The sequence below is a fragment of the Branchiostoma belcheri genome, unplaced genomic scaffold, assembly GCF_001625305.1.
Source record: "Branchiostoma belcheri isolate BF01 breed outbred unplaced genomic scaffold, Haploidv18h27 scaffold207, whole genome shotgun sequence".
Lineage (NCBI taxonomy): Eukaryota > Metazoa > Chordata > Leptocardii > Amphioxiformes > Branchiostomatidae > Branchiostoma > Branchiostoma belcheri.
In genome coordinates, this window is record NW_017803569.1 from 32,154 (window position 1) to 43,773 (window position 11,620).

The 11,620-nt window shown below is 40.7% G+C and overlaps 2 protein-coding genes across 2 annotated transcripts; one reads left to right on the forward strand and one right to left on the reverse strand.

Moving 5' to 3' along the window:
• Window positions 1–497: 497 nt before the first annotated feature.
• On the forward strand, window positions 498–2,021 carry LOC109469543 (cannabinoid receptor 1-like). Its single transcript, XM_019768076.1, has 2 exons — window positions 498–1,511; window positions 1,545–2,021. Exons 1-2 carry the CDS (start codon window positions 600–602, stop codon window positions 1,629–1,631), a joined length of 999 nt encoding a protein of 332 aa, XP_019623635.1. The 5' UTR covers window positions 498–599; the 3' UTR covers window positions 1,632–2,021.
• A 430-nt stretch (window positions 2,022–2,451) lies between these two features.
• LOC109469541 (peptidylglycine alpha-hydroxylating monooxygenase-like) lies at window positions 2,452–9,855 on the reverse strand. Its single transcript, XM_019768072.1, has 12 exons — window positions 9,804–9,855; window positions 9,094–9,181; window positions 8,621–8,736; window positions 7,765–7,842; window positions 7,474–7,522; window positions 7,071–7,130; window positions 5,994–6,000; window positions 5,115–5,196; window positions 4,558–4,634; window positions 3,542–3,595; window positions 3,222–3,271; window positions 2,452–2,717 (listed from the first exon to the last, which is right to left on the reverse strand). The coding sequence occupies exons 1-12, from the start codon at window positions 9,826–9,828 to the stop codon at window positions 2,513–2,515; spliced, it is 891 nt and encodes a 296-aa protein (XP_019623631.1). The 5' UTR covers window positions 9,829–9,855; the 3' UTR covers window positions 2,452–2,512.
• Between the last annotated feature and the right edge of the window lie 1,765 nt (window positions 9,856–11,620).

Genomic DNA, 11,620 nt, shown 5'->3' on the forward strand with positions numbered 1-11,620 from the left:
GTCCGAGCGCCCTGATATAGTAGGTGACTAAGAAGAAGGAGAGTTCGTAGGAGGAGGCTACGGAAGACACAGGAGAAGAAAGAGATGGATACCTGACGCGGTAACGCAGTCTTTCTCTGTCTTTTCCCTTCTTTCGGAAACCGCAGACGCCCACTGCTGAGACTCAGGCATAGTGACTAAAAAGAAGGAAAAATAGAGCTGGAAAAAGAAAGATAAGGAAATAAAGGAACAGTAGAAGAAGAGGAGCTAGAGGGAGAAGAGAAATAACCTCGTCACGAGCCCTCCTCTGATCAATTACTTCTTCACTGAACACGTCGGACCGCTAAAAATCAGACATGTACAACAATAGCTCTGTCCTTCCCTTGGTCTTCGCGGAAAAAGAGAGATGGAACGATCCTGTACAGTGTGTCCTGTGGCACGTACAGAACAAGACCACCACCCTTGAACAAGCTGAAGCCGCCTGCTCAATGGACAACATGGATGGGTTGGAAATAGCGCCCGTCGTCATCTTGCTAGGAATCTTCACTATTTTCACTAATGCTCTTGTGATATGGGGAATTCTCGTAACACACGAACTTCACAAACCGCTCTACTTCTACATGTCAAATCTGGCCATGGCCGACATTTTTGGCGGAATCGGACTGATGATCCAAGCGGCGAAGTTGGCCACGATACGCGGGGTCATGACTACGGTGACTTTCATGACGCATAGTCAGGTAATGTCGGCATCGGCTCTAGCCTTAATGTCTGCAAACTGCTATGTCGCCGTGAGGCATCCTATATACCTGCACACCCATGCTCACACTGCCAAACGTAACGCAGCTTTAGCTATCGTCTCTTCGTGGCTTGTTCTGTCGTTGTTCACTTTCTCGCCTGCTATGGGTTGGAACTGTCTTGACATGCCCGTGGCGGACTGTTTCGACTTCTTTCACAAGTCCTATATGGGGATTTTGGTTGCCGTAGCCCTCTTGTGTATCGTTGTCATGCTATTCACAAATATCAGCGTGTACATCGCTATCAAACAAAGGCAAAAGAGAAGGCTTGGGCAGCCAGGAGGGGTCCAAGTAAACAATCAGGGACAAAATATGGCAGGGGAAGATCAGGCTAACAACGACAGACAAGCCGAGGCGGACCGAAAATTTAAGAAAAGTGTGCACAAGGCGAGAACAGTTATGATTCACGTGGTGGTAGCAATTATCCTATGGCTCTTATCTCTTGTAGTAGTTCCCATTTGCGTAGGCGACAAAGAAAACTGTCCGCTTCCCGTTGCCATCCCCGTGCTCATAACTCTGAACTCTGCGATAAATCCCGTCGCTGGTATAGTCCGTACACCAGACTTAAGGAAAGGAATCAGAGAGAACCTTGCGAGTATCCATCGGGCGCTTGTCACCGCGATACGGGGAAACCGTGTGAACCCACAGGGCGAACAACCTGCAACTGTTACGGTAACTGCCATGAGCGTACAGGGCGGTGCTGCTACCAGTGGAAGCGCCCAAAAGACGCCAAAACAGCCAACTCCAAAATACTGCAAATCTGTTAGCCAGGGTAAAGAAAGGACAAAAATAACTCATAGAAACACAGAAGGGCCGAAAACACAGAACGCTAGTCTTCCCATCGTAGAAGCAGACTAGATAATAGAGCATTAAGATACAGAATGACATATGCCAGGAAAAAGGAAACCAGGTTGTGCAGAATACTGATGAACACGTACAACAACTATGGACAGCAATGGCAATCAACACTGTGCTATATAATAGACTAGACAATTTCTGTATAGACACTGTATACAAGTTCACACGGTGTATCTTCATGTGAATGTATCAAAATTGCACTGTATAATATAATATTTCATACCTTATAACAATTGCAGTTTAAGATACTGCATGCAAATTCATGATGTATAATTATCATACATGTTTGGGACAAATATGTTGTTTGTAATATTGCAAGTTTTGCACTTTGTACAGTCACAGACTTTACACATTAAATTGTAAATTGTACCGTGACCATATTCTCGTATTTCTTGTGTTGTGTATGTTAAGTCACTAAATCCACCCAAGCCTTCAGAAACAATTTGCCGGAAATTCTGACAAACGTGTACTAGGAAATCGACACAAACAGTACTAGCGACGGTATGCTTGGATATTTGAAACAACTACTTGTGTCAGAAAGAATATACATATATGACATATATTGTATCTATAAAAGTAAAATCCTTTTGCTAGGATCTCATTTTAATTTTCCATCACGAATTATGCTAATGAACTCACCCTTAATTAACTTATATATGTTATAACTAAAAAAATGCCACCCTTATTCAGGTTAACACTTCTAACACACCCACTTTAAACTTAAAGCATCAAAATGACAACTCAGTCGTTTTTCGTGGATAGATCGGCATACATTTTATGACGCGTTATTAGGAGTAACGACACGCTTCTATGACTCCAAAACTTGTTACATGCAAGTTTATTAGTCAGGTACGCCACCTAGCGTATACAGCAGAAATGCATCAATCATGGTGGTGCACCTGATGATCCATGACGTCATCATCAGCTGGCGGGATGCCGTCCAATGAGCTTGCCTTGTCGGGAATGCCGGAGAAATGTTCCTCCCAATGGTAGTTATTTTGGAAACACCACCGCACGGTGAGATCGTCCGTTCGTCCGGTGTAGTACATGATGTAGAAGTTGCACATCTCGTCAGCATTGGTCTCCCTACGCGTACAATAACAAAACAGACTAGACAGGTAACATTTGTCAAGCAAATGCATAATGATGGCCTAGTCCAACTCAATACTGCTGTTTGTCAAACACATTCTTATTCATTTATATGGTGACTGGCCCCTACAACTGTACTACCACACCTGTAATTCAACACCACATGGTGTCTGCCACAGCATCAGTTACCATGGTGACAGACGTCTGGTCCAGGTCATTGACTTTATTTGTTTATGCTGAGGTCACATTTCCAAACCGGGGCCCGGCCGGGCAGCTTTTGGGGACGAAAAGTACGATATAAAAGACAACAAAACACAGAAACGTTTTTGATGATAATCATGGGCACTATATCTATATACTCTTGATGTGGATTGTTAATACAGACAGCCCGGTCGGGCCCCGGTTTGGAAATGTAACCTAAGCATTAGGGAAGAAGTATGGGGAACCTTGGCAAGGTTTGTGGGGACTATACATTTACCAATCTAACGTTGTTTAACTTACCCAATCTTTGTCACAGTGTCCCTGTCACTTGTCATCGTACAACGCGCGGCCTACACAGTACACCAGAAGACAAATGTAATTCAGACTGGCTTTAAGATCATATCATTATCATAACAACAAGAAGGGAAGAAGCGTAAGTACCATTCAAGACAAATACGTTGTATAACGTTCGAGTTTGCGCATCGAATTTTTGACTATTCTACTGCAGTCCTTCCTCAGAATTCAAGTGACCAATCGTTTGACCAATCCTTACGTACACATGACGCCAATGATTGGTTAAAAGTGACAGAAAGTTGGATGAATACTAGTATTTTGCTTACCAGGACATCACCCTGCAGTACCGACATCCCAGGTGTGGTGGCGTTATAAAACATCTGGAGGGGAAAATGTCAAATGTACGATGAGTGATTGAGACTTTCAACCGCTGGCACAATACTACGCGATCACTAGCTGTGGTAGATACAACCATAAAGACTAGAAAGGCCAATATTTGCTTTGGAGCAAATACAGCGATGGGTTCACCACATTTTACGACATGGCAGGGAAAGAATGAGAAACACAAGGGAAAACAATGATTTACATTGATATAACTATAATATGAAGTAACATACAACTAAAACAACAGTTGGATAGCTATTCCCTACTTTATTGGTTAGGATTTTTAATTGCATAATGCAAACTGTTGATTTTCAAAATAAAAAAAAACGTTCATGCCCCGCATTCCAATGCTGGAGCAGAAAAGCTTGAAATACCTACCAAAACACTTGAATAAAGACATACTGTCAGTATGGAAATGCTCTGTGCAGGTGTTAATCAAGTTAAATCCCAACAGCCAATCAGCAAGAAGTATAGAGGAAAGCTGCATGCCTATTGGTTGATGCCCTGCATTCCATTGTGATGACTCATGCCCAGACGTGGTAAACACGGCACACTAACACAGTAATACATTTGCTATAACACAGCCAAAAAACTCAAATAAAACCATTCTAAAAGCCTGTATCACAAAAATTTAAAAAACGCCTAGGGGTATTTGCCCACTGTACCTCCATACCAAATTTCAGGACCTTAGGCCCTAAAATGAAGAAGCTGAATCCATTTAAAAAATGGCAGGAGAAGGAGAAGAAGAAGAAGAAACATCAGAAAAAGCAATATGGGTTCACCACCACTTCGTGGTGGTGAACCCATAATAAAGGATTGGTCCACAGAATTTTGATATGGTCTCCCAGTGACGCACGAGATTGAAAACGTTCCCGAACTAAATTGTTGGTATACAATTGTATGGCATTGGACCTAATAAAGTTCTGTAAGATAGATAGAAAGACAGTATGGAAAATACCTGTGGCCTCTGGGGAGACATCCGGCCAATCTCCGTCCATTGGTTGTTGCGGATTCGATAGCCTGACGTAACCACCCCTGATGAAAATATAGAGCGTTTCAGCTTTTGACCACCATGTTGGCGTCCTTTCAATGGTTCGTCGGTAAAGCGTACACAGCTTTTCTGTGTTTAGTCGCAATTCTTAAGTATTCGTTTTGTTATTGTTTTCTCTGTAGATATTAGATGTTATTTGGGAGCGTCAGATTATCAAGTCTAAAAGTGCTTGAGCCATCATTCACTGAAACGTTAATTGGGACACCAACATGGCGACGGTCGCAGAGATAACAACGTGAAGGTGGTCTGTACGTGCGAAAGGGTAGACGCGTAGTCAGTTACAGGAAATGATCGGGCTTCAATAGTTCTCAAAACACGGATCGGTGTGCCCGCAAAAAACACACAGTATTTATGGTGATCGACAGGGATAGATTTACGGTCATCTATGCAAACCAATTGGTCGTCTGTGATATAGTCAGGAATAGTGGGATTTTTGCCTTGCGTACAAATCGTATAAAACGTACCCAGACTGTGCGAGTGAGTCCGGTAGGCAATGGGATACATGGGAGATGGATCCGTATATTCACAGGCGGTCTCCATGTGGTAGTCTGTCAAACAAAACAATGAGGAATACCCGTTGTTGTTGTCCATCAGAGGTGAAGCATACGATATCATGCTTTTCCGAGTTGCTTATGCTTCGCTACGGCTCGCACATACCCCGCAACAAGCACAAACGCACGTTCGTTTATTGAAGTAACCAAAAAAAAAAAAAGATTTTCAAGACTTGGAATAGCAAAAGCCATGATTATTCAATGTAGTTAATGTATGCATGAACTTGTTCTGAAAAGGGGCGATTGAATTAAAACAAGATTGATGCTTCCGCCCCTGAGGCGTCACCAAGATATTCCAACTTACTTAATTTAATAATTGTTTATTGATTGATCGAAGATAAAAGAGTACAATCGCTAGCATGTTGCAGCGCAACTAATAAGTAGTGCTGAATTATATGCTAGTTTAAAAACAAAGAAACAAATATTGCACAGTTAACAAATACACGACTAGACAAGTGAGTATTTCACATTTAACATATATAAGCGAGTAAAATGAACTTAACAATATTTACAATATCAACATCATCAGTGTAAAAATTATTAATTATATAGTATGTTACGTGATAACTGATCTTGGGTGGGCCGGTCATGGGAGATTTACTATGTGCCATATTTGTTTAATAGACTTGTAAGATAGGGGATCGGGCTATTTTTGTATCGCTTTGTTCTCGGGAGGGGGGCAAGGAGCTGGTTAAACTGTTTACATTTTCTAACATGGATCGTCTCTCGGCAAGGTGGGAGCCAGGGTCTAAAGGGAGAGTTAAAAAGGGATCTGGCAAATTTCAAACTTAGGTCCTCCCTCCTCTTTTCAAGGGAGGGGAGACCTAGGTTGGATAAGGCGTCGTTATAGCATGTGTACTCAGGACCAAGGGTTATCCGTAATGCACGTTTCTGAATGCGTTCAATCTTCCTGGTTTGTAGGGCCGTAATGCCGGAGGTCCAGATGGGTGCTGCATATTCAAGAATGGGGCGTATATACATTTGGTAAAAATCGATTAGGTCATTTGAAGGGAGCCCAAAACGTTTCAATTTCTTTAGTAGGAAGAGTCGGGAACTAGCTTTGCTTATAATGGATTCAACGTGCTTGTCCCATTTCAAATTGTGGGATAGCCATAGGCCGAGAATACATGCGTCATCTGTATATTCTAGTGGCTTATCATTGACGGAAATTAATTGGGGAGGGGGGCAATCTCGCATAAAGGTAATCATCATTAATTTACATTTGTCAGCATTCAATGTCATGTCATTTTTGGAAGCCCAGACATTTAATTGATCAAGAGATGGTTGGATAAGGCTGGGTTCATAGAGAAGTCTACTTTCACAAACAGAGAGGTCGTCGACATATTTGTATCGATTTAAACTGTTGACTTGGAGAGCATCATTTACATAAATCAAAAACAGNAACAGAGAGGTCGTCGACATATTTGTATCGATTTAAACTGTTGACTTGGAGAGCATCATTTACATAAATCAAAAACAGAATGGGACCTAATTTCGTACCTTGCGGGACTCCAGATGAGATAGTTTTCCATTGTGAGGTTTTACCATGATATCGGACACACTGCGAACGGTTGGAAATGAAATTGCAAAGCCAAGGCATAACCGACGTACGTATCCCACATTCCAACATCTTATTTATCAATTTTGTGTGATTAATCCTATCAAAGGCTTTGCTGAAGTCGGTTAACAAGATGGTCTGTATATTGTTTGGCGTTTCAGCGTTAAGGAATAAAAAATTCGTCATGGTAGTCAAGTAATGAACAGTTGACATGCCTTTTCGGCTGCCAAACTGATTAGGATCGAGGACTTTTGTGACATCAAGGAGAACCCATTTTGCTACGAACGATTCAAGAACCTTAACAAGTATAGACGTGTGGAGGTATGGATCCCCATGTGCCAAGCACGTAAAACCCAGCCTGGAATTTCGGTCTGAAAGAAAAATCGATTGAAGATAAAACACACAACATATTATCATACGACCAGATGTGACTAACCAATCAGGAGCCTGTATTAGATACTAATTATCATTTCGTGATGCCATTGGCCAGTCAACGTGAATAGCGCAGGCATTACGTCACATATTACACATACGGTCGGGACATCAACTCTTTCTTTATGACTCACATACAAGTGTTAGTTTGGAACTCTTTATTTTAACATGAGAATAATATAATGCATCATTTCCCCATGTCATTTCTACACTAAAGACAAAAGCAATCCTAATGCAGGATTTTCACCTAGACGCAGAACAGTCATGGTGAACACTACTCACTGTTTCCTTTGCATGTGCAGTGTGACTCCAGAGTTGTCATTGGTTCCCGCTAGGGGGTTAATACATGTACATAATTATATAATCATAAAAAGTGAAAATGACCTTAGAGCATTCATAGACAACGCATAAAATCAGCACAGGTTCAGCATATGTAGTACATAATGCATATTATTTCAATATTTCGTACATGCGATTGCCTGGTACGGTGTTTGGCAGAAAAAATCACCCAGTAATGTTGGACATTACAGTAATGTTAGACATTACTAGTATAAACACTTGTTTAATGGTCACCTGGCAGCTTGTTCTTGTAGTGCAGCTGCAGTACGATATACTTGATCCGTGTTGTCCCGCCAACTCGGAAGCCGACGTCTAAAACAATACGGTACAGACGACAAGTATGAAGGACAGAAAACAAGTACATGTGACATGCTGCAGATCTAGTGTTCTTCTAATAACGTCAACTGTCATAAGACCACCACATAAAAAAACGTGAATTTGAAGATATCTACCAATGCATGAAGTCGTAATCCCTGAGGTATGCAGACCTCAGATATTCCGCTGTTCAAAACATTCTTGAGATTATGCCTCAATAACCCAATATGGGTCCCCGGCGGACTTCTGAGGGTTGGCATTACTCCATCAATCATAACTAATTATTGTTCGTTGGTGCCAAACGTGCAATCCAATGTAACCCGATATAAAATTTTCTCTTTTTCAAAGATAGATACGAACGGACTAAATCTCACTAGTCGCTAGCCATTATGTATCATAAAAATATACACTATAGTATATATGATATGTGTCTGTAATATATTCAGTATAACCGCCCTTCGGCGTAACACATAAGATTCGCAGGCACGCGGCGCGACGGCAGCTGGATATACTTCCCCGAATGACCTGTTACACCAAATCTTTGAACGTCTAACTACGGGAATTTTTAAAAGTTATCTAGTGATGATGACCCAACTGTAATTGGTAACAGCGAGCTAGTTCCACTCTACGATGGTTCTTGGAAAATTAATACGAATTTTTAAACACATCCTTGGTTGATAGCTCTGATATTTGAAGGCGTGACTGCTTCTTGTTCTCTTCTGAGCTGGTATTTCGTACTTAGTAGTAACTAATGTTTGTATGTACGAAGTAATACCTTCCGGCATGTAGAGTGCCGGAGCGTCCAGGGCCCAGGCGTACACCACCTGGCGGGAGTCCTGCCCCTCCCCGTCCGCACACACCCGCCCGCCTCCCCGGGTCTCCTCACAGTTCCTGAAAAATCAAACAAGAAATCGTCAGACTTCTGTGAGGCAAAATACGATGTCGCTGAAAATAAAGAACGGTTACTTGTTTCGTGCTGGCTAGTTCTAGCTATTTGTTGGTGGTAAAAAAAGGGATTCCTCACGTAGCTTGTTTTGGGACTATTTCAAATGCTTCAATGATGATGAAAATGTGCTAAGAAATGTCAGCAAATGTCAATATCGAACAGAATATTTTTGTATTTCCGCCGTGAAAGTACATTGAATGCCTTTAAAGGTTTGAAATTGAACCAACGACAGTAATGCAATGGAAGACAGAGCATAGAAGGACTACTTTGTAATTTTCAGTATTTCTACAATATAATCCTACCACATCTCGTCAGTACTCCCCGGCTCCTCACACCCGTACAGCATCATGTGATGGGCGATCTCTCCGGACGCATGCGGCTCGTACCCAACTATCGGCAAAAAATCATAGAAATCAAGAAAGCAGCATCATGTTCATCCATCGTCTCTGTGCACTTTCAACGTACTTAAAATACAATGCTCTATTGGCGCTACAAAACCATAGCGAATTTCACAAGATAGTCTACAACTATTGATACGCAAAAGGAAATTATGATTTTAACACGATAATTAAACGAATATGAGTATGTCGATACATACACGCCGACGAAGGTTAAACATACAGGTAATAAAACACATAGGTTACACATGCAACAGGATATGATTTTGAAAACGGTCAGATGTTTCAGGTAGCATTCACTACCTTTTTTTATCAGTGACTTTGGCGTATCAATACGTACAGGTTAATTATCCCGTCCACCTCAGTTTTTTTTAGTAGACTTTCTCAAATTTATCTGTCTATTTGCACATGCACTGTAAGGCTTGTCTCCTCCTACAATATAAGTGACATTTATTTTCAATCACATATGAACTGAATAGACAGAACCCGTAGTCATTGGGAATTTTGTGATACCTTAATTCAAGGCTCCATACATTGTCAAGCTCCTTGCTTCATTCAATTCATATTACATAATACTTCCTCTTCCTGTGACCCATAGGCTACTAGTATCTTACCGATATACGTGGGGTCGTCCTCCATCTTAACAGCATGGCATATCAGCGCTTCGGGCTGGAATAAACCACAAACGTGTGCCTTTAGAAATCCACGTTAATGTCATTCTGTTTTGGGTAGAAAGCCATTCAACGTAATGTTGCACATTTATATCATATTGGCTAGCCTGCACAATATATAGTCCTGCATGCAGTACTAGTACTGAAATAACCAAGGTTTATATCATACGAATATAATGCAAGAATGTGCAATAAACTGCAAGTTTTCCTCCAGTATTTGGCTTGATCTAGCAAGAAGAGAAAACATATCGAACATCTAGTTGTGACCAGGTTTAGTTTGCAACACGAATCGTAACAACGTTATAGAAAACAAGTCATTAATCAATATGTTGCAAATATATTGCACCGTGGTACAACTCACATGCTCTGGGGTAGCGCCCGGCATTCGTAGAGTTTTCGTGAACGTTCCATCTTCCAAAGTCCAGCAGACATTGGCCGCCAACAGTAGCAGAGCAAAATAACAGCCCGCCATCTTAGATCTAACAATCATTTTAGCTACAAGCTTGTTACAGTCCTATGCCCTATTGTGTAGTCAGTGCCAAAGATAGGGACAGATCATTTAATACTTTCACGTCATCCTCTTGCTTTCCAATAACACAAGCAAATCTATTTCTCTTATACTTTCTAAAGGCCGTTCTGAAATTATCGACGATTATCATTTTTGTACTGGCCAGTGAATTTGTTTACAACAGAATTGTAGTGAATATTTTATGATTTAATGACTTTAACAGCACAGACGCGAGTTGTCCCTGGCATGTATGTTGTTACATGGTGGATATGACGCAGAAAAAAACACCTGTCTGTATTGTTTACTTTCCCATCGCACAACGTAACCTGGATGTCCGCCATGTTGAAAAGTACGTCGGCATAGTACATCGTGTTATCACAATCTACAAGCAGATGTAGAAGGACTGGCCGTTTATAACAGAAACGGGGCACCAGGAAAACGTCACAGTTTTGCCTCCTAACAACTGTAACCAAATGAAGTCTCCATGGCCGGTTTTCAAAATATTGTGACTTATCCCCAAGGATATGTTTCATTTAACTGTAATTTGAACAGTTCAAGAGTTTGAAAAGTTACTTACCGTTACCTTTTTGAAACTAACTATAAAAATTAGGGCCTTATTTGCATAAGTAATGCTACTATTTCTTTTGGACGAATTATAGAAATTTCACACTTGTGAAACATGTAAGTTACTACTAAGTAAAGGTGAACATAAACATAGCATACATCATGTAAATTTGATGTCCAACAATTTTGCAAACAAAAGATGTTTGAAGTCTGAAATCTAATTGAGCGTAAATGTTGTCAAAATATCTGAACACACAGATCAAGCTATACCAAAAAATTAAAACAATCTTTTATTCTTGTCCCTCCAGCAATAGGTAGGTTTGATACAAATTATGAAATATGTATAATACTAGTATATTTCATACTAGTAATTTGTATCAAACTGACTACATGTACATGTATAACTTGTTATTTGTTATTTTTGGAGGTATGTTGCCCTGTTTCAGAACGCAGTTTCTTTTTGACAACTAGCAAGAATTGATGTACACACAGATCTCATCCATACGATCAAAGGAGTGTGGCTAAGGCCACACCAATTTAATTTGTTGGTTCTCGGATTCGCCTCTTCATTTTTTCCTGATTTGCAAAAAAAAAAAAAATTTCAGAATCAACTGCAAAATACTCATATTTTGCCCTGAACAGTTGAAAACAGTCCTTTTCTTCCTAGTCGTTACAGTTATTCCATCTT

Excerpts from the sequence above, each read along its gene's own strand:
- LOC109469543 (XM_019768076.1), top strand. The coding sequence starts at position 600 with ATGTCAAATCTGGCCATGGCCGACATTTTTGGCGGAATCGGACTGATG. Across the intron at positions 1,512-1,544 it reads CCCAAAAGACGCCAAAACAG|GGTAAAGAAAGGACAAAAAT; the intron begins CCAACTCCAAAA and ends TCTGTTAGCCAG.
- LOC109469541 (XM_019768072.1), bottom strand. The coding sequence starts at position 9,828 with ATGGAGGACGACCCCACGTATATCG. Across the intron at positions 4,635-5,114 it reads GACTCACTCGCACAGTCTGG|GGGTGGTTACGTCAGGCTAT; the intron begins GTACGTTTTATA and ends TATTTTCATCAG. Across the intron at positions 2,718-3,221 it reads GACACTGTGACAAAGATTGG|GGAGACCAATGCTGACGAGA; the intron begins GTAAGTTAAACA and ends TTGTACGCGTAG.